A 22,321-nucleotide genomic window follows, 5' to 3' on the forward strand; every position below is an offset into this window, starting at 1 on the left:
GCCCCCGCCACAGGACCAGCCCTGCCGCCCTGGCCCCGCCCCCAGGACTCCGCCCACTGGCCCCGCCCCCTTTCGGACCCTCTCGATACCTCCCACGGGGCCCCGCGCGCCCTCCTCGGAGCGCGCAGGCTGCCGGCTGGCGCAGGCTGTTTGGCCTGAGGGCCAGATCGGGTTTCCAGAATTGTATGGAGGGCCGGCTAGGGGGCAAGGGGCTGGGAGTCGGATAGAGGGCAGGGCCCCGGCCTCGCCTCCTGTCCGACGCTTCCGCTTCTTGCTCCCTGACGGCCCCCCTGGGACTCCTGCCCCATCCGACCCCCCGTCCCCTGAGGGCCCCCCGCGCCCCATCCAACCACCCCTCCTTCCTGACTGCCCCGACCCCATCCACGCCCCCTCCCCCAACTGCCCTGCCCTCTATCCAACCCCCCCGCCTCAACTGCCCTGCCCTCTATCCAACCCCCTCCCTCCCCCAACTGCCCTGCCCTCTATCCAACCCCCTCCCTCCCCCAACTGCCCTGCCCTCTATCCAACCCCCTCCCTCCCCCAACTGCCCTGCCCTTTATCCAACCCCCCCCGCCCCCTCCCCCAACTGCCCTGCCCTCTATCCAACCCCCCCCGCCTCAACTGCCCTGCCCTTTATCCAACCCCCTCCCTCCCCCAACTGCCCTGCCCTCTATCCAACCCCCCCCGCCTCAACTGCCCTGCCCTCTATCCAACCCCCTCCCTCCCCCAACTGCCCTGCCCTTTATCCAACCCCCCCCGCCCCCCTCCCCCAACTGCCCTGCCCTCTATCCAACCCCCCCCCCCGCCTCAACTGCCCTGCCCTTTATCCAACCCCCCCCGCCCCCTCCCCCAACTGCCCTGCCCTCTATCCAACCCCCCCCCCGCCTCAACTGCCCTGCCCTTTATCCAACCCCCTCCCTGCCCCAACTGCCCTGCCCTTTATCCAACCCCCCTGCCTCAACTGCCCTGCCCTTTATCCAACCCCCCCGCCCCCTCCCCCAACTGCCCTGCCCTCTATCCAACCCCCCCCGCCCCCTCCCCCAACTGCCCTGCCCTCTATCCAACCCCCCCCGCCTCAACTGCCCTGCCCTTTATCCAACCCCCTCCCTCCCCCAACTGCCCTGCCCTCTATCCAACCCCCTCCCTGCCCCAACTGCCCTGCCCTTTATCCAACCCCCCTGCCTCAACTGCCCTGCCCTTTATCCAACCCCCCCGCCCCCTCCCCCAACTGCCCTGCCCTCTATCCAACCCCCCCCGCCTCAACTGCCCTGCCCTTTATCCAACCCCCCCGCCCCCTCCCCCAACTGCCCTGCCCTCTATCCAACCCCCCCCCCGCCTCAACTGCCCTGCCCTCTATCCAACCCCCTCCCTGCCCCAACTGCCCTGCCCTCTATCCAACCCCCCCGCCTCAACTGCCCTGCCCTTTATCCAACCCCCCCCCGCCTCAACTGCCCTGCCCTTTATCCAACCCCCCCGCCCCCTCCCCCAACTGCCCTGCCCTCTATCCAACCCCCCCCCCGCCTCAACTGCCCTGCCCTCTATCCAACCCCCTCCCTGCCCCAACTGCCCTGCCCTCTATCCAACCCCCCCGCCTCAACTGCCCTGCCCTTTATCCAACCCCCTCCCTCCCCCAACTGCCCTGCCCTTTATCCAACCCCCTCCCTCCCCCAACTGCCCTGCCCTTTATCCAACCCCCCCGCCCCCTCCCCCAACTGCCCTGCCCTCTATCCAACCCCCCCGCCTCAACTGCCCTGCCCTTTATCCAACCCCCCCGCCCCCTCCCCCAACTGCCCTGCCCTCTATCCAACCCCCCCCGCCCCCTCCCCCAACTGCCCTGCCCTCTATCCAACCCCCCCCGCCCCCTCCCCCAACTGCCCTGCCCTCTATCCAACCCCCCCCCTCAACTGCCCTGCCCTTTATCCAACCCCCCCCCGCCTCAACTGCCCTGCCCTTTATCCAACCCCCCCCCTCCCCCAACTGCCCTGCCCTCTATCCAACCCCCCCCGGCTCCCTACCTCAATCCCCCGCCCCGCTCCCTGCCCCAACTGCCCTGCCTTCTGTCCAACCCCCCACCGCTCCCTGCCCTAACTGCCTGCCCTCTATCCAACCCCCCCCCCCGCCCCTTGTCCCCTTACCCCGCTGCCTGGAGCACTGGCGGCTGATGGGGGAGCCCAGAGGACCGGGTCAGGCCGTGGCTCTGCACCTGCGCTGCCCGGCCGCCCAGAGCGTTGCGGCAGCAGTGACATAGCGCTTGAGGCTTGAGGGGACAGCGGGGGAGGGGCCGGGGACTAGCCTCCCGGGCCAGGAGCTCAGGGGTCAGGCAGCAGGGTCCCTTGGGCCGGATCTGGCCTGCAAGCTGTAGTTTGCCCACCTCTGCTCTATACCCCCAGCAGACCTTATAGACCCTGGACACCCACCACCAGACCCTAAACACCTTATATACCCCCCAACACCAGACCATATTGATCCCTTACCAGGCTCCATACACGTTATAGATCCCTTGCCAGAGCCTATACACCCCCAACTGGGTCCTATAGGCTCACCACCAGACCTGTACACTTTATGGACCCTTGCCTAACTCTACTGACACCCTCACCACCAGATCCTATACTCCTAATAACTCCATAACCCACTATAAATTCCACCAGCCCCTATATACCTCCATATTCTGCCCTCCACTTACACACCTATATCCCTCAATACAGCTCCAACTGCCTCCATATCCTCTAAAATGCCCATTAGCCCCCATACACCCCAATACTCCATAGCTCCTGCCTGCCTTTATAACCCCTATAACCTCTGTATTCCCTCGACTTCCCATAAGCTCCATACAATAACTCCTCACTTAACGCTGTAGTTATGTTCCTGAAAAATGCAACTTTAAGCGAAATGATGTTAAGCGAATCCAGTTTCCCCATAAGAATTAATGTAAATGGGGGGGGGGGGGTTAGGTTCCAGGGAAATTTTTTTTTGCCAGACAAAAGGCATTATATACATTTTAAACAAGCAATTTAATACAGGTATTAAACAGGCTGGCAGACCCCCCTATCAGCTCCCCTAAGCCCACGCCCCGCGCCTCCCACCCGCCGGCAGACCCCACAGATCAGCACCTTCCCCCTGCTCCCCCCGCGGCAAACCAGCTGATTGCCGCAGGCAGGAGGCAGGGGGAGCAGGGGAAAGGTGCTGATCTGCGGGGTCCACCGGTGGGTGGGAGGCGCTTGGGAAGGGGGGCGTAGGGGATTTGATAGGGGGGCTGCCAACCGTGGACAAAGCAGACGGCCAAACGTTATACCACAGCATTGCACAACTTTAAATGAGCATGTTCTGTAATGGATCAGGGACGTAAGATCGAAACGTTAAGCAAGAGGACGTTAAGTGGGGAGTTACTGTACTTGCTGTGCACCCCAATATCCATCCTATACCACCTTATAGGTGCATCCCCTCAGATCCCTATACCTCACACTATCCTATAACCCCACTGTTACCTCAGTTTCCCCACTTATATTGGTTTTATTAAATGCCGCTATTGGATCAAACGGAAAAGATTGGCACTTATTTATGCACGCACACTTTCACCGCATTCATACCCTCATGCACCCACACACTCACACAGGTGGAGAGTTACCGGAGACAGCATAGGAAGCTGAGAAGCTGAAGCATAGTAGATCTGGTGTGTCCGCCTGCGGTCACAGATCTGAGCCGGTGAGCAGGTCAAGAAGGAGCAGGTCCTTAAAAGGGGAAGGGGCCATGTGCTCAGGAGTGCACTCACAAAATTGTACCTCCCGTAAAGGCCCTTTGCCCGGATCACCTGGCCAGTGGTTTGCCACGTTGCATTCCATCGTGCCCCGGGAAGACTTGCCTTCATCGCACCATCCATTGCTGCGCTGTGGGAGACTTACCTTGAAGAATCCTGACATCTCCAGTGTCGTGCCTGTCCTGGGAGCGTGAGTATGTGAGTGTGAGTGTGACCCCCCATTTCTTTTGAGCTTAGCTATCAGTATAATAAGCGTGCTGCTTTCTGCCAAACTCTGGTGGGTCATTAGTCCTCCCTGAGCTTACTAGCTGGCCCAATTTCAGGTAGCACACACCTACACTTATGCCACCCTAGAACCCCATACCTGCTACACTACCCATAGGTGCCTATAAACCCCAATACTCTGTTGCCCTCATCCATCCCTATGCTTGTCTGCAATTCCCATATCCGCTGTGCCTCCAGAGACTCCTATGTTGCCATTTCTGGTAATTGTGTTTCTTAAGGCCTTAGGTTCTGGAGGCCTGTCATTAGGGGAGAGTGTCCACTTTCATTTAAAAAATAAGTTTCTAGCCCACCAGGTGGTGGAGGAATGTTTGAAAACATGACCCGAGCGATCCTTAAAGACTCAGAAATCTGCACACCAAGAAAAAGAGCCCAACACTGATGGTTTCTTTTAAATATGATTTTTAACAGGTTTCAGAGTGGTAGCCGTGTTAGTCTGTATCAGCAACCCCCATCTTTTCAAGTACTACGTATATGTATCTTCCTACTGTATTTTCCACTCCATGCATCTGATGAAATGGGTTTAGCCCACAAAAGCTTATGCCCAAATAAATTTGTTAGTCTCTAAGATGCCACAATTACTCCGGTTTGGTTTTTTTTTTGATGATTTTTAAGCAACCTCATGATTTTTTGGTACCCAACTCACTATTTTGAAATGGATCAGGTTGGCAATACTGTCCTGTACTTACTGAACATGCAGCTGTCTGCTTTATTGAACTGGCTGAAAGCTAGTGATCTGCTTGTGTGTGTGAGACAGAGAGAACAAGTTTGGGGAGCTGCTGTATGTTCCCCCATCCCCAGTGCAACACCACCACAGGATTTGAAGGCAATGAGGTGACTCATATGAAGTGAAGCTTGGGATCGAGGCCTCAGTGAGAGTCTGTTGTTGTTAGTTTGAGATATCTACCCACCCTTACTCACATGTGCAAGTTTGAACTCATCAGCAAAGCTGGATCTGATGAATTTCTCCCCCTCCCTCCACCCACCCAAAAGGACATCTTGTCAGAGATGTGTGTGTGTGTAGAGTGTGATGCAACTCTCTCGGAAGCAAAGAGTAGGCATATCCAGCACCAGCAATGTCCGGTGACAGTGGCAGTGCCCAGGCAATAGGTTACACAGGCACTTCCTATCTGTGTCTGTAACACAGTTTTGTGTGTAAAAAACAGTTACCTACCTTCCGTAACTGTTGTTCTTCTAGATGTGTTGCTCATGTCAATTCCATGCTGGGTATGCGTGCACCACGTGCACCGCTGCTGGAGATTTTTCCCCTAGTGGTATCCATAGGGCTGGCTCTCGCAACCCCTGGAGGCTCGCGCTCGTGCAGTGGTATAAGGGGTGCCTCCACCCCTGCGCCCTCTCAGTTCCTTCTTGCCACCAACTCTGATGGCGAAGTAGGAGGGCAGGTCTTGGAATGAACATTAGCAACACATCTCGAAGAACAACAGTTACGAGAGGTACATAACCATTTTTTCTTCTTTGAGAGCTTGCTCATGTTGATTCCATGTTAGGTGACTCACAAGCAGCATCCCTAGAGGTGGGCTCTGAGTTCACAGACGTGCGGCTTGCAACACTGCTCTGCTGAAGCTGGCGTAATCTCTGGCCTGTTGGGTGATGGCGTAGTGCAGTGCAAACATATGCACTGACGACCAAGTTGTGGCCCTGCAGATGTCCTGTATTGGTATACATGCCAGGAAGGCCGCTGAGGATGCCTGCGCTCTTGTGGAATGTGCCTTTCTAATGGTCGGAGGCGGGGACCCCTTTTTTGTAGCAGGCACAGATCCCGTCTGTGATCCAGGAGGAGATCCTCTGGGCTGACACTGGAAGGCCCTTCATCCTGTCCGCTACCGCAACAAAAAGCTGTGTTGATTTGCGACAGGGTCTTGTCCTGTCAATATAAAAGGCTAGGGCCCTTCTTACATCCAGAGAATGCAGACGCCATTCTTCTTCTGACTTGTGCGGTTTCAGGCAGAAGACCGGCAGAAAGATATCCTGTTTGATGTGAAATTGCGACACCATCTTGGGCAAAAAGGCTGGGTGAGGACACAGCTGGACCTTGTCCTTGAAGAAGGTGGTATAAGGGGGTTCAGAGGTTAAAGCCCATAGCTCAGAAACCCTTCTTGCTGAAGTGATCGCCACCAGGAAAGTGACCTTCTATTGGAGTAGCAGAAGGGAGCATGATGCCAAATGCTCGAAGGGTAGTCCGGTGAGCCTAGACAGCATCAGATGCAAGTCTCAAGTCGGGATGGGGGCACGAACCTGCAGATAGAGTCTTTCCAGCCCTTTGATAAATCTGCCCGTCATTTCCTGTGTGAAGACTGACCTGCCATGATGAAATGCTAATATTGTACTTTTATAGAAGACAGTGACAGGCCTTGGAGAAGGTAGTCTAGGATGGACTGCAATGATGTCTGCATCGGAGAAAGACCCCACTCGACTGCCCAGCACAAGAAGCGTTTCCACTTAGCTAAGTAGGTTGCCCTGATAGAGGGTTTTCTACTACCTATCAAGACCTGCTGCACCTGCTCAGAGCACACTCACCCCTCCAGATTCAGCCATGCAGCAGCCCTGCTCTCAGGTGTAGACCTGCAAGGTTCAGATGGAGGTGCCATCCTTGATCCTGTGAGATTAAGGCTGGTCTGAGTGGGAGAGTGCACGGGACTGAGACTGCAAGGTCCAGGAGCATGCTGAACCAACGCTGGTGAGGCCATCAGGATGACCTTTGTCTTGTCCGCTTTTATCTTCAGGAGCACCTTGTGAACCAGAGGAATTGGCAGAAAAGCATACAGCAGGCTGTCTGACCATGGACGGAGGAAGGCATTGGATAGTGCGCCCCTGCCCAGGCCAAGTCTCAAGCAAAAGAGGCGACACTTCTTGTTCTTTGCTGTGGCAAACAGATCTACCTGGGGAGTCCCCAACTGCTGGATTACCTTCGGGTGGAGAGACCACTTGTGGTGAGAGAAGGACCTGCTGAGGCGATCTGCTAGCAAGTTCTGTTCCCCCGGGATGTGCATGGCCTTTATGTGGATGGAATGTGTGACGTTGCACTGCATATGCTTTATGGAAATAGGCTTATGAGAATGACATAACTGGAATACGCTTTACGCTAAATACCCCTCGTATGGTGTCATTAGAAAGCTTGTAATTTACTAAGTGTGTTCATTTTATTTGTTTGCATGTATTATTTCTATATTTGGAGTTAGGACAATATATAAACTTGTATCACTGATGTAAACATATTAAGTGGAGGCCATTAAGGGTGCTTCAGAAACAATCAGTTGTAAATGGCCTTAGTTACTTGAAAGCCTTCCTGTGTACGTGTGGGCCAGACCATGGGGAATGGAGACTAGGTATCTTACAGTGACATGTGACCATATCACCTGATAATGAAATCCATCTTAAATCTGGTACTTTTCCATTTAGAAGGAGGGGTGAGGACCCAGAGAGACAAAAGACTCCTGTCTTGTGCTATAAAAGGGGGTGGAACAGGACAAAAGAGGCAGCCCACTTCTACAACTGCTGGACACAGGGAAACCAGAACAGAGCAGAAGCTATCTGAATCAATAGTGGGATGATCTATGCTGCTCAGTGGCCTGTATGCAGTTTAGTGGGTCTCAATCCAGTTCCTAGTGATCAGGAATCCATGTCACATGGAAACCCCATCCCCCCACTGGTACCAGCTGACAAAGTTCCAGGCAATTGCAACAAAAAGAGACCAAGGACTGAGCAGGCCAGGCAAACCGAATGCCTTTCTGGCTTGCGTAACTGGTTCCTGCAGGTCAGGGTAAGGCCCTCTGGTGCAGCAGCTGCCTGTACGGTAACAGTTCTGTGAATTAATGGAAAACTTCAGTCTCAAGAGGCTGTCAGTCCATAAAATGCATTTATCCATAAATGCATAAAAACCAATGCAGATCAGAGGGAAGGCTAGCAGTGCTGGAGAAGACAATAACCAATGAACTGCTTAGTGCTTCAATATTGCCCTTCAGAGGGACTTGATAAGTAGTTTAGGCACAAAAGTGAAGATTTGCTTAACAGTAATAATGATCACAGGTTTTTCAAAATGGGATATTAATAGAAATGTTTCATGACATCTAAAATAAATTTCAATTAAAACAGTTTGATTGGTTTGGAAGTAAACTTTCTCCATGCGGTGTTTGCAACCGAGACATTGCAGCATTGTGTCAGTGCATGGGAACCGGAAATGAAATTGCCTAGAGAAAAGCCCTGCTTACCTCCTGAGATGTCTGCTGGAACTAACAAGGACTGTACCGGGGAAAGGATTGGGCCCAGACTAGGAAGGAGTCTAGTCTGTGAAAAAAGCTTCTTGGAACATCTCTGAGGGTGAGATATTACCTGTAATCAGTTTCTTTATGTATTAGGCTTAGACTTGCGTGTTTTGTTTTATTTTGCTTTGTGACTTACTTTGTTTTGTCTGTTATTACTTCAAACCACTTAAATCAGAGGTGAGCAAACTACGGCCCGTGGGCCACATCCAGCCCACGGGACTGTCATGCCTGGCCCTTGAGCTCCTGGCCTGGGGTCTAGCCCCCAACCCCTCCCCTACTGTTCCCCCTCCCCTGCAGCCTCAGCACGCCGCATGGGCAGTGTGGCTGGCTCCGGCCGGGCGGTGAGCTCCTGCTGCTCTGAGCTGCATGATAAAGAGGAGGTGGCAGCGGCAGGTTGGATAACGGGCAGGGGATCCCGGAGGGGCAGTCAGGGGATAGGGAGCAGGGGGCAGTTGGATGGGGCAGATGTTCTCGGGGGGGCGGTCAGGGGACGGAGGGGTTGGATAGGCATGGGAGTCCCGGGTGGCCTGTCAGGGGGCAGGGGTGCGGATGGGGGTTGGGGCAGTCTGGGGACAGGGAGCAGTGGAGTTGGATAGGGGGAGGGTCCCGGAGGGGTGGTTTGGGGCGGGGGGTCCTGGGAGGGGGCGGTCAGGGGACAAGGAGCAGGGGGGTTGGATGGGTCAGGAGTTCTGAGGGGGGCAGTCAGGTGGTGGGAAGTGGGAGGGGGTGGATGGGGGCGGGGGGGCCAGGCTGTTTGGGGAGGCACAGCCTTCCCTACCTGGCCCTCTATACAGTTTCACACGCCGATGTGGCCCTTGGGCCAAAAAGTTTGCCCACCCCTGACTTAAATCCTACTATTTATACTTAATAAAATCACTTTTATTTATTAATAAACCCAGAGTAAGTGGTTAATACAGGGTCTCAAACTCAAATGACCACAAGGGCCACATGAGGACTAGTACATTGGCCCGAGGGCCGCATCACTGACCCCCCCCCCCCGCTGCCCTGCCCTCGCTCCACCTGTTCCATGAGGCCCCACCCCGCCCCACCTCTTCCCACCCCTTTCCTGCCCCCATTCCAACCCCCTCCAGTGCCCTAACTCCATCTTGGAGCCCTCACTCTGCACCCCTTCCCGCATCCCAACCCCCTGCCCCAGCCCCAGCCCAGAGCTCCCTCCTGCATCCCAAACTCATCATCCCCAGCTCTGCCCCAGAGCCCACACCCCCAGCTGGAGCCCTTACCTCCTCCTGCACCCTAATCCCCTGCCCCAGCCCAGTGAAAATGAGCGAGTGAGCAAGGGTGGGGGAGAGCGAGTGATGGAGGGAGGGAGGATGGAGTGAGTGGGGGGAAGGGGCCTCAGAGAAGGGGTGGGGCAGGGCCAGGGCCTCAGAGAAGGGGCAGGGCATGGGTGTTTGGTTTTCTGCAATTAGAAAGTTGCAACCCTAACGAGGGGAGCTCACGCTGGCACCAGTGCAGTGTAAGAAAGGGGCATAGGACAGAGACTGCCCTGTCAGTGGCACCCAGTGCATGCTGGGAGAGTAATGGATCAAGTGGGAGGAGATTTCCCTCAGGCAGAAATGGGATACCCTGCCTCTGTAGCTGAGAGAGAGCACATGCCCCAGCTTGCAAAGCTGCCGGGCGTTTTACAGCACAAGTGGGAGACACCACGTCTGTGGGCTATGCCTCAGGGCCATGGCCTTCAAGGCATGTGAGCCATCATCAAGTCATTTCCACTTTCCCAGCCCCTGCTACAGACGGGGTGTGGCCCAGAGGGACTAGAGCAGCCCAAGGGAGCCCTAGAGTGGGGCGGTCTGTGTGCAAGGGGTGACTGGCTTCCCCCTGAGAGACCAGGCCCAGTGTCCCATGCCCTGCATAGCTCAGGGAAAGGTGCTGCTGGAGATGCAGGTACTGCCGCCGGCCAGCGTAGGAGCAGGAACCGTGTAGTGAGGGACTTGAGAGGGACCTGCAGCAAATGGCACATGGCCTCCTGCCCCTGCCATCAGCCCCAGGGCTGCTTGAGAGAAAGGCACTGGGACAGAAGGGCGGCAGGGAGTGCAGGGTGTGGCTGGAGACCCGGATGGGAGAGAACAGAAGTCCCTCCCAGGGTGTCTGTGCTGGCCTGGCCACGGTGAGCAGTGCTCACGGGCACGGCCTGCGCTAAGGCCCGGGGAGGATAGGCTGTAACTGTGTGGACTGCCTCGAGGATCACCCCCACACCCTGCCATTGTTTGAGGGGACAAATGGGCAGGGGCTAGGCTTTTCTTCAAGCCCCCTGGACAGGAGACACTGCTGGGCACCCCCAGAGTGCAGTCAGCATGCTCCCTCTCCACCTCCACGCCTGCAGGGCAAAGGGGCACAATGCAGCAGAGGGGGAGGGGTGTTCTTGAGTGGGGAAGTGGCTGACTCCCCTGGTACATGGGGGCTACTACTCAAAGGACAGGAGGTCTGGGTGGGCCCCCTCATTCTCCAGGCCAGAGGGCTGTGCCACAGGCGGGTCATCGTCCACGGCGGGCTGGTACTCCAGCAGGCAGCTGAGTCTGACGGCGGGTTTCTCTGGGCAGGGCGGGGAGGCTGTCCGCCTGTCTGCAGCGTTGAGTTTGCCCTCCAGGTTCTCCTCATGGATGAGGTCAGGCACTGAGAGGACCCTGCTGTGGGAGGGCCCATCCCCGTTTGGCACTGCTGTGCTATGAGCACTCAGCTCAGCACTGCCCCGTGGCTGAGACATGTCCCACGCCACCTTCCACTGCTCCCCCTGGGCAGCCTGCTTGGGATGTTCCTGGCCTTGCTCGGGTAGCGCCTCGGTGCTGCACTCCAGGCTGCCCACCACCGGCTGGGAGGAGATCAGCATGTCCAGAGGGGTCTTCAAAGCCCGGGGTGTGCGCTTCTTGGCTGCCGGGGGTGGCGGGTCGAGCCGGGGAAAGGTTTCCAACAGCATACGCCTGCAAGCACAACGGCCCCTCGGTGAGCGACAATAACACCCGACACGGCGCTGACAGCTGCCCGGGGTTTCCCTGGATGTGCTCCCATCCAAGGGCTGAGCCAGCTTGATGGGGTGTAAGGCAGGGGTAGGCAAACTTTTTGGCCTGAGGGCCACATCTGGGTATGGAAATTGTATGGTGGGCCATGAATGCTCATGAAATTGGGGGTTGGGATGTGGGAGCGGGTGAGGACTCTGGTTGGGGGTGCAGGCTCTGGGGTAGGGCCAGAAATGAGGATTTCAAGGTGCAGGAGGGGGCTCTGGGCAGGGGGTTGGGGTGGGGTGGTGAGGGCTCTGGTTGGGGGGTGCGACTCTGGGGTGGGGCTGGGACCAAGGGGTTTGGAGGTGGGAGAGGGATCAGGCCTGGGACAGGGGGTTGGGGCCTGGGAGGGAGGCAGGGGTGCAGGCTCTGGCAGCACTTACCTCAAGCAGCTCCTGGAAGCAGCAGCATGTCCCCCTTCCAGCTCCTACGTGGAAGCATGGCCAAGCGGCTCTGCATGTTGCCCCGTCCTGCAGGCACCGCCCCTGCAGCTCCCATTGGCCACGATTCCTGGCCAATGGGAGCTGCGAGGGCTGTACTTGGGGCAGGGGCAGTGTGCAGAGCCCACTGGCTGCCCGTACGTGTAGGAGCCAGAGTGGGGACATGCCGCTGCTTCTGGGAGCCGTGTGGAGCCATGGCATGCGTGGAGGGGGGCCAACTCCTGACCCTCCTCCCCAGCAGGAGCTTGAGGGCTGGATTAAAATGTCTGGAGGGCCGGACGTGGCCCCCAGGCCGTAGTTTGCTCACCCCTGGTCTAAGGCATCAGTGTGGTATCAGCTCACACAGACACAAGCACACTCCCAGCAGCAGGACGACTCATGATTGCTGAGTTTTGACCACACAGACTGAATGGCAGAGAGGAAAGAGGGCCAGGAGAGGATGCTATCTTAGGACACCTGGGTTCAATTCTTTGCTCTGCTACAGATTCCCTGTGTGACCTTGGGCAAGTCACTCAGCCACTCTGTGCCTCAGTTTCCCATCTGTAGGGTGCTGCTGTGAAGGCCCCTTGGACAGGCAGGCTCTGGGAGCAGAAACTACTGGTGTAGAAATAATTTGGTAAGTCAAATAGTTCCTAGGGCTGCTTTTCTTCACTGCGTCCACCCACTGCTTCAAATCCCTCCCTGCTATCTTGGGGTGCATCTGTTCCTGCTGCTGGCCCTATAAAGGGGTACAGCCCTCGCTTCCAACTGGAGAGATGGGGTTTCAATGTAGGGATGGGTTCATGGGAAAGGGGCTAAAGGGCAGGACCTTGTAGCTATCCTTGCACAGCTCTGCCCTTGTGCGGCAGCTCCCCTCCTCCTCGGACATTGCAGTAAGTCCCAATCTGGGCCAGGAGCCACCCCCTCTCAGCAGGAAGAGCTCCCCACAGCCAGCTTGTCCCAGGTGCCATTGGAGGGGGAAGGGCAGGGCATGAACGAGGGGGAAAGTGGGACAGGAGGGGCTCAGAGAGGTGGGAGCAGCAATGCGCAGCCTCCCGCAGCCAGGGCTGTTGTGCTGTGGCTGCAGCACTGCCCTGCAGTCCCAGTGTATACTCCAGCTGTGGGGTGGGGTGGGGTGGGGAGGGGAGATATCAGCATTCAGTCAGCCAGCCAACGCCTGAGGGGAGACTCACCCTGCACCATGGGCCTGGTCCCCCAGCAATGCGTGCGTCCCGCCCGACAGCTTGGCCCCCGCGCTGGCATTGACCTCGGTCACTCCCACCTCTCCCAGACTGGCGGGCTCCTTCCGTCGCAGGAAGTCGTTGACTTTGGCCCCGACAGCCTTGCTCAGGTTCTTGAGGTGCTGGCTGCTCCCCATCCGCAGTCCAGGCTCAGCCGCAGCTGGCAGACCTTCAAGGGTGGGACCCAGCAAGGCTTTGGAGACAGACTGGCTGAGCTGCAGCTTTGGCATGGGGTCTGTGTTTGAATTCTCAAACATGCTTTGGTCAACTGGAAAAGAAGAGAAGGGTGGAGGGGTTGGTGCACAGGGGAAGGGCGCACTTGGGCAGAGGGGCAAGTGCATGGTATGTGGGCAGTGGCTGGTGTATGAGGATGAGGTGGCATGTGTGGAGGGGCTGGTGCGTGGGTGGCATGCGGGCAGTGGGTGGTGCGCAGGCAGGGGGTGGCGTGCGGGGATGGGGTGGCACATATGGAGTGGTTGGCCTGTGAGGAGAAGGTGGCTCACGGGCAGTGTGTGGGAAGGGGCTGGCGTGAGTGTGGAGGGAATGGCATGTGAGCAGCAGCTGGCATGCATGGAATGGTTGGCATGCAGGCAGAGGGTGACATATGGACAGTGGGTGGCACGCATGAATCGGGTGGCACGCATGGATTGGTTGGCACACAGACAGGGGGTGGCATAGAATCATAGAATATCAGGGTTGGAAGGGACCACATCAGTATGGGAGAGCTGCACCAGTTTCACTTACACTGCTGTTCAGACTGGTGCAAAGCCCCATGTGAATACTCTGATTCGGATTTCAGAGCAGCTTAGAATCATAGAAGATTAGGGTTGGAAGAGACCTCAGGAGGTCATCTAGTCCAACCCCCTGCTCAAAGCAGGACCAATCCCCAACTAAATCATCCCAGCCAGGGCTTTGTGAAGCCTGGCCTTAAAAACCTCAAAGGAAGGAGATTCCACCACCTCCCTAGGTAACGCATTCCAGTGCTTCACCACCCTCCTAGTGAAAAAGGTTTTCCTAATATCCAACCTAGACCTCCCCCACTGCAACTTCAGACTCTTTGTTCTGTCATCTGCTACCACTGAGAACAGTCTCAATCCATCCTCTTTGGAACCCCCTTTCAGGTTGTTGAAAGCAGCTATCAAATCCCCCATCATTCTTCTCTTTTGCAGACTAAATAATCCCAGTTCCCTCAGCCTCTCCTCATAAGACAGCCCCCTAATAATTTTCGTTGCCCTCTGCTGGACTTTTTGCAATTTTTCCACATTCTTCTTGTAGAGTGGGGTCCAAAACTGGACACAGTACTCCAGATGAGGCTTCACCAATGTCGAATAGAGGGGAACGATCACGTCCCTCAATCTGCTGGCAATACTACTTATACAGCCCAATCTGCCTTTAGCCTTCTTGGCAACAAGGGCACACTGTTGACTCATATCCAGCTTCTCGTCCACTTTACCCCTAGGTCCTTTTCTGCAGAACTGCTGCCTAGCCATTCGGTCCCTAGTCTGTAGCGGTGCATGGGATTCTTCCGTCCTAAGTGCAGGACTCTGCACTTGTCCTTGTTGAACCTCATCAGATTTCTTTTGGCCCAATCCTTTCATTTGTATTATGTATCCCTCTGTATCCTATCCCTACCCTCCAGCATATCTACCTCTCCTCCCAGTTTAGTGTCATCTGCAAACTTGCTGAGGGTGCAATCCACACTATCCTCCAGATCATTAATGAAGATATTGAACAAAACCGGCACCAGGACCAACCCTTGGGAACTCCGCTTGATACCGGCTGCTAACTAGACATGGAGCCATTGATCACTACCCATTGAGACCGATGATCTAGCCAGCTTTCTATCCACCTTATAGTCCATTCATTCAGCCCATACTTCTTTAACTTGCCAGCAAGAATACCGTGGGAGACCATATCAAAAGCTTTGCTAAAGTCAAGGACATCCACTGCTTTCCCCTTATCCACTGAGCCAGTTATCTTGTCATAGAAGGCAATTAGATTAGTCAGGCATGACTTGCCCTTGGTGAATCCATGCTGACTGTTCCTGATCACTTTCCTCTCCTCTAAGTGCTTCATGGGGGAGCAGTTGGTACACTGGCAAGGGGCAGCGCATGCAGGCAGGGGGCAGCACCTGGGCAGGGGGCAGCATGCAGGCAGGGGTTGGCATGCAGGGAGCGGTTGGCATGCAGGCAAGGGGCAGCATGCATGGAGGGGTTGACGTGTGGGGAGGTGGTGGGCATGGAAGGGGATGGCACATGGGGCAGAGGGGCGCACGCACAGGGTTGGCACATGCAGGCTTCCCAGCGAGATGGGGCTCTTGTCAGACACAGAGGCGCATTGCTCTGGGCCTAGAGGCTACAAACGCTTCTGCCCAGTACATGGCAGGGCAGAGCCCTAATGTCAGTGGCAGCCACTGCCCCCTAGCTGGGGCTCTGCACCCCTCCCTGTCACTCAGTTCTCCATGCCCAGCGGCAGACCCCAAGTCCAAGAGGCTGGCCCTGCCCCATGGCTGCAGAGCCTCGTGCTACCAGCTCGAGCGCTAGTGTAACTGTCAGGCACTCCGGTGCCCTAGGAGGATTTACCCGCCTGGTGGGCATGAGCCATGGGCTAGGGAAAGAAAAGAGCAGTGACTCTTGTGTCACTGCTGACATGCCGGGGAACTGGAGGATGCATGTAAGGACATTCAGCTCAGTTCCTTGGTACAGCAGGTCCCACAGCCAGGGTTACTGGTGGGGCCTGTGACCAGTGACACTGGGCAAGAGGGTAGCTGCACTGTGCCAGGCAGGGCTGAGCATCACCACAGGCAGCACGGGGGTCACTGTGGGAGGCAGCGAGGCTGAGAGGAGCCATGGCATGGACCTGTGTGGTGCTCGGCCCTTCTCCAGCTCCTGCAGCCCCTGCCCCAGGCACTGCCCTAAGGGGCATGCCAGCAGCCCATGAAAGCCTGGCATTAGAGATATACCCCATTAGACAAACACTGAGAGGCTGATGTTCCCAGAAAGCTCTCTGGTTCCCTCAGCCAGGCCCTGGCTTCTGGGGCGGGGTTCTGGGCCCCTGGAGGGCCTCCTGGCACTGGCTGAGGGTGCTTGTTCCCTTGGAATGAGCAGGGTCAGGAACAGGCATGGAGACTTGGTACCCAGGCTTTGCTCCTCAGTGGCACTGAGGTGCCCACAGAAGCTGGGCAGGGGGGCGCTTGCGCAGAACAGAGCCTGAGAGCACTCCACTGCAGTACCCCAAACCACTGGCCACTTGTGAAAATCTGGGTGGGCCTCAGGATTTGCCCAAGGCTGAATGGTGAGTCAGTGACAGAGCCCAGGGGACCCAGCACCCAGCTCTGCGCCAGCCACTAGACACACTCTTCACTCCCCTCCATTCACTGGTGAATACAGACTTCCTGTGGGAAGGGGTGGCGTGCTTCACAAGCTAGGTGCTAGCTTGGAAGTCATGCAGCCTGCATTCTGTTCCCAACTTGGCCACCAACCCCCAGGTGACCTGGGGCAAGTCACTCCCCTGCTTTGTGCCTCAGTTTCCCCATCTGTAACATGGGTAATGTGCTCCTTCCTCTTCTTTGTAGAGGGCCATGGGGGTGCTAGGAGAAGAGTCTGACTTGTGAGTGTTATTGCAAACAGCTCCCACTCAGCAACCCCTCTCAGCATCTGTTCCTGGGTTTCACAAACAAGCCAGCGGACAAGACCCTGGCAACAATGAGACTCAGTGCTACAGGACAGGGGCCAGTTCAGCCAGCCCAGAGTCTGCAGCGGGGAATCAGCCTGTGGGTTACTCAGCTGCTTGAGAACAGCCTGGCCACTTACAGCAGCAACGCCTCCCCAAGCACAGCCCTTGGGCTCTGTCCAAGTGACCTGGTCCAGGCAGGAGCCATCCAGGCAAAGGAGGACATGCCCAGGGCCAGGATCGGACTGTACTGCACATACATCTTTAGGCTGCGCTGGCTGCCAAAATGCCCCCTGGCAGAAATCAGAGTGGCCTCTGGCTGCTCTAATGTCTGGCAGCCTGTTCCAGGCTCCCATACAGCCCAGGGCCCCATGACCTTCCTAGGGAGAAAGGGTCTCTGCATGACAAATCAGTCTCTGGTCTCTCTCTGCCTCTAGGTCCCTCTGTCCTCTCCCTGCTCCCTGCCTCTGCTGATCTGAAAGCCTGCAGCTGCCCCGACGTCCCTGTGGCAGACAGCCATGGAGCATCGGAGGGCGCGGGGGAGGGGGAGGGCGCACTGCTGCTGCTCTGACTGCTGAGCTGCTGTTTCTAATGGGGCACCTTCAGCAGGGCTGGATGTGTGTGGGGGGGGCGGGGGGGGCGGGGAGTGACAACGTTAAGCACAGAGATCCTCCTGGGGTTCTGGCCTAGCCGAGACTGGCCAAATCTCTTCCAGGCAGCTTCCCTGTCTCTGAAACCCAGCGTGGATAGAGACAAGCCAGCAGAACAGGGAGCTCTTGTGTTCCCCAGAGTGCATCAGCCAGTTAGCCTCAGCCACAGGATGGGCCTCGGGCTAGCCCCTTTCTGAGCTAGGCTGGGCCGCTCTCAGCCTGCCCCTTGCTGGGTGTGTACCCAAAGAACTCCAGACTTCTGGCTGGCTGGTGACGCCCCCTCCTAGGAGCAGAGAACTGCACCTGGGCCCCCATCTCAGACTGACTGGGAACAGACAGGCACCCTGGGGCACTGCAATGAACAGCTTGTGGCTCAGTGCCACCTGGGGCCGGGGGTGAATGGTGGGAGTGGGCAGGGCAGGAGGAAGGCGGTGAGGGGGGAAGGCATGCTCACTCTGATACAGACACATGGGCGCAGGGGGCTCAGCAGGATCAGCTCTTCCCTGACACTGAACATGACTCGGGAAGCAGGTTGCAAACAAAGCGAAGCGATTTCCAGAGCAGACAGCTTGGTGTCTCTGGAGGGAAGTCCCCAGTCTCCCCCCACTGCACCCACGAGTCTCCTGCAATGAGGAACCTGTCTGTGTGGCACACCTCCCCCGGAGCCAGCCCCGGCAGTGCCCTCTGCTGGCACCACTGCTCAGTGGGCTAGGCAGACCCAGCGAGATGGTTCTGGCTGGCAGCTGGGCATCAGTGATGAACAGACACGTCTGTAGCACGTCATGCAGCAGGCACCGTGGTGCAGTCATGAGACTGCTCTTTTTACTGGGCCGACGCTTGAGGGCGGGAAGTCCCTCCCTAGATCGCTGTCTGCAACCACAATTGCCCGGCAGAAGTCAGGGAGAAGTGGGAAAGTGCCCATGTGCTACACTAGCTGGGGCTAAGACCACGTCAGTATGGGAGAGCTGCACCAGTTTCACTTATACTGCTGTTCAGACTGGTGCAAAGCCCCATATGAATACTCTGATTCGGATTTCAGAGCAGCTTAGAATCATAGAAGATTAGGGTTGGAATAGACCTCAGGAGGTCATCTAGTCCAATCCCCGCTCAAAGCAGGACCAACACCAACTAAATCATTCCAGCCAAGGCTTTGTCAAGCAGGGCCGTACAAATCTCTAAGGATGGAGATTCCACCACCTCCCTAGGTAACGCATTCCAGTGCTTCACCACCCTCCTAGTGAAATAGTTTTTCCTAATATCCAACCTAGACCTCCCCCACTGCAACTTGAGACCACTGCTCCTTGTTCTGTCATCTGCCACCACTGAGAACAGCCTAGCTCCATCCTCTTGGGAAAACCCCTTCAGGTAGTTGAAGGCTGCTATCAAATCCCCCCTCACTCTCCTCTTCTGCAGACTAAATAACCCCACTTCCCTCAGCCTCTCCTCACAAGTCATATGCCCCAGCTCCCTAATCGTTTTCCTTGCCCTCCACTGGACTCTCCAATTTCTCCACGTCCCTTCTGTAGTGGGAGGACCAAAACTGGACGCAGTACTCCGGATGTGGCCTCACCAATGCCGAATAGAGGGGAATAATCACTTCCCTCGATCTGCTGGCAATGCTCCTACTAATGCAGCCCAATATGCTGTTAGCTTTCTTGGCAACAAGGGCACACTGTTGACTCATATTCAGCTTTTCGTCCACTGTAATCCCCAGGTCCTTTTCTGCAGAACTGCCGCTTAGGCAGTCGGTCCCCAGCTTCTAGCAGTGCATGGGATTCTTCCATCCTAAGTACAAGACTCTGCACTTGTCCTTGTTGAACCTCATCAGATTTCTTTTGGCCCAATCCTCCAATTTGTCTCGGTCACTGTGGACCCTATCCCTACCCTCCAGCACATCTACCTCTCCCCACAGCTTAGTGTCATCTGTGAACTTGCTGAGGGTGCAATCTATCCCATCATCCAGATCATTAATGAAGATGTTGAACAAAACTGTCCCCAGGACCAACACCTGAGTAACTCTTCTTGATACTGGCTGCCTACTAGACACCCATTAAGCCCGATAATTTAGCCAGCTTTCTATCCATTTTACAGTCCATTCATCCAATCCATACTTTTTTAACTAGCTGGCAAGAATACTGTGGGAGACTGTATCAAAAGCTTTATATCACATCCACTGCTTTTCCCATATTAACAGAGCCAGTTACTGTGACAGTGCACCCCATAATGCTTTATAGAAATATGCTTATTAGTGTAAATATGACATAATTGGAATATATTTTATGTTAGATATGTCATGTAACAAATCTTTGCAAAGGTTATGTTCTACTGAATGTATTCATCCTATTCGTATACATGTATCATTTTTATATTTGAAGTTATGAACGTTGGCTCTATGTTTGTATTTAAAGTGTTTGCTGTAGGAGGCACAAAAGGCACATTTGGTCAGCATAGTGTGAAAGGGTTATTCAAGTAATTGGGAGTACTTAACTCGCAATGGACCTTGAGAGATGCCAATCCACATCTGAGCTTTCCTGGGAACATTCAAACTAACATGTAAACAACGGCATTGGCCTGTAAAGAACTGAGTCATGCATGGACATGTGACTTGCCCATGTGACTCCAAAACTCCATCTTGTAGCTGTGATTCTGCACAGGAGAACACAAGGGGTTTCTATCCACAAGAGAAAGACTATATAAAGCCCTGGGAAACCCCTCCATTTTGTTTTCAGCTGGCTCAAAAGATAGCCTCTCCACCCCAAAGAAATGCCTGAAAGAAACTGGAACAAAGGGCAGTAACTATGGGAGTGTGAGTGACTGTTGGACCCAGACTAGGAAGGAGTCTAGTCTGTGAAAGAAGCTTAGTGGAACATCTCTGACAGTGAGATTTACCTGCATTTAGTTTCCTACTGTATTAGGCTGAGATTTACGTGTTTTTGTTTTATTTTGCTTGGTAATTTACTTTGTTCTGTCTGTTATTACTTGGAACCACTTAAATCCTACTTTTTATATTTAATAAAATCACTTTTTACTTATTGACCCAGAGCAAGTAATTAATTCCTGGGGGAGCAAACAGGTGTGCATATCTCTCTATCAGTGTTCTAGAGGGCAAACAATTTATGAGTTTACCCTGTATAAGAGTAAAATGGATTTATTTGGGGTTTGGATCCCATTGGAAGCTGGGTATCTGGGTGTTGGAGACAGGAGCACTTCTTAAGTTGTTTTCAGTTAAGCCTGCAACTTTTGGGGAATGTGGTTCAGACCTGGGTCTGTGTCTGTAGCAGGCTAGCATGTCTGGCACAACCAGGCAAGGTATTCAAGTCCCATGCTACCAGCGAAAATGGGCTTAGAGGTAGTCTCAGCATATTAGGAGGCAGTCCCAAGGCGGCTTATGTGACGCGTCACAGTTACTTCATCATAGAAGGCAATCAGATTGGTCAGGCATGACTTGCCCTTGGTGAATCCATGTTGACTGTTCCTGATCACCTTCCTCTCCTCCAACTGCTTCAAAATGGATTCCTTGAGGACCTGCCCCATGATTTTGCCAGGGACTGAAGTGAGGCTGACTGCTCTGTAGTTCCCCAGGTTCTCTTTTTTCCTTTTTTAAAATATGGGCACTATATTTGCCTTTTTCCAATCGTCCGGGACCTCCCCCAATTGCCACAAATTTTCAAAGATAATGGCCAATGGCTCTGTAATCACATCAGCCAACTCCTTCAGCACCCTCGGATGCATTGCATCTGGCCCCATGGACTTGTGCATATCCAGCTTTTCTGAACAGTCCTTAACCTGTTATTTCACCACTGAGGGCTGCTCACCTCCTCCCCATACTGTGCTGCTCACTGCGGCAATCTGAGAGCTGACCTTGTCTGTGAAGACCGAGGCAAAAAAAAGCATTGACTACTTCAGCTTTTTCCACATCATCTGTCACTATGTTGCCTCCCCTATTCAGTAAGGATCCCACACTTTCCCTGACCTTCTTGTTGCTGACATACCTGTAGAAACCCTTCTTGTTACCCTTCACATTCCTTGCTAGCTGCAACTCCAATTGTGCTTTGGCCTTCCTGATTACACCCCTGCATGCTCTAGCAATATTTTTATATTCCTCCCTAGCCATCTGTCCAAGTTTCCACTTCTTGTAAGCTTCCTTTTTGTGTTTAAGCTCACTGATGATTTCTCTGTTAAGCCAAGCTGGTCGCCTGCCATATTTGCTATTCTTTCTGCACTTTGGGATGGTTTGTTCCTGTGCCCTCAATAAGGCTTCTTTAAAATACAGCCAGCTCTCCTGGACTCCTTTCCCCCTCATATTAGCCGCCCAGGGGATCCTGCCCATCAGTTCCCTGAGGGAGTCAAAGTCTGCTTTTCTGAAGTCCAGAGTCCGTATTCTGCTGCTCTCCTTTCTTCCTTTTGTCAGGATCCTGAACTTAACCATCTCATGGTCACTGCTGCCCAGGTTGCCACCCACTTCTACTTCCCCTACCAATTCTTCACTTTTTGTGAGCAGCAGGTCAAGAGGAGCATGGCCCCTAGTTGGTTCCTCCAGCACTTTCACCAGGAAGTTGTCCCCAACACTCTCCAAAAGCTTCCAGGATTGTCTGTGTACTACTACATTGTTCTCCCAGCAGTTGTCAGGGTGATTGAAGTCCCCCATGAAAACCAGGGCCTGTGATCTGGAAACTTCAGTTAATTGTCCAAAGAAAGCCTCGTCTACCTCATCTTCCTGGTCTGGTGGTCTATAGCAGATGCCCACCACGACATCACCCTTGTTGCTCTTGCCTCTAAACTTAACCCAAAGACTCTCAACAGGCTTTTCTCGAGTTTCATACTGGAGCTCTGAGCAATCATACTGCTCTCTTACATACAGTGCAACTCCTCCAGCTCTTCTCCCCTGCCTGTCCTTCCTGAACAGTTTATACCCATCCATGACAGTGCTCCAGTCATGTGAGTTTGCCCACCAAGTCTCTGTTATTCCAATCACATCATAGTTCCTTGACTGTGCCAGAACT

General features: G+C 54.8%; 1 protein-coding gene across 12 annotated transcripts in view; it reads right to left on the bottom strand.

Moving 5' to 3' along the window:
• Positions 1-9,495: 9,495 nt before the first annotated feature.
• NOS1AP (nitric oxide synthase 1 adaptor protein) overlaps positions 9,496-22,321 on the bottom strand; it is a 175,263-nt gene continuing 162,437 nt past the window's right edge. For all 12 annotated transcript variants that reach the window (XM_073356236.1, XM_073356232.1, XM_073356231.1 and 9 more), the window contains 2 exons: positions 12,949-13,264; positions 9,496-11,258 (listed from right to left, as the gene is read on the bottom strand). In XM_073356236.1, coding sequence (XP_073212337.1) covers positions 10,745-11,258; positions 12,949-13,264 — 830 coding nt within the window. In that variant the 3' untranslated portion in view covers positions 9,496-10,744. The remainder of the gene's footprint in view (positions 11,259-12,948; positions 13,265-22,321) is intronic.

The sequence above is a fragment of the Lepidochelys kempii genome, chromosome 8 (assembly GCF_965140265.1).
Source record: "Lepidochelys kempii isolate rLepKem1 chromosome 8, rLepKem1.hap2, whole genome shotgun sequence".
NCBI lineage: Eukaryota > Metazoa > Chordata > Testudines > Cheloniidae > Lepidochelys > Lepidochelys kempii.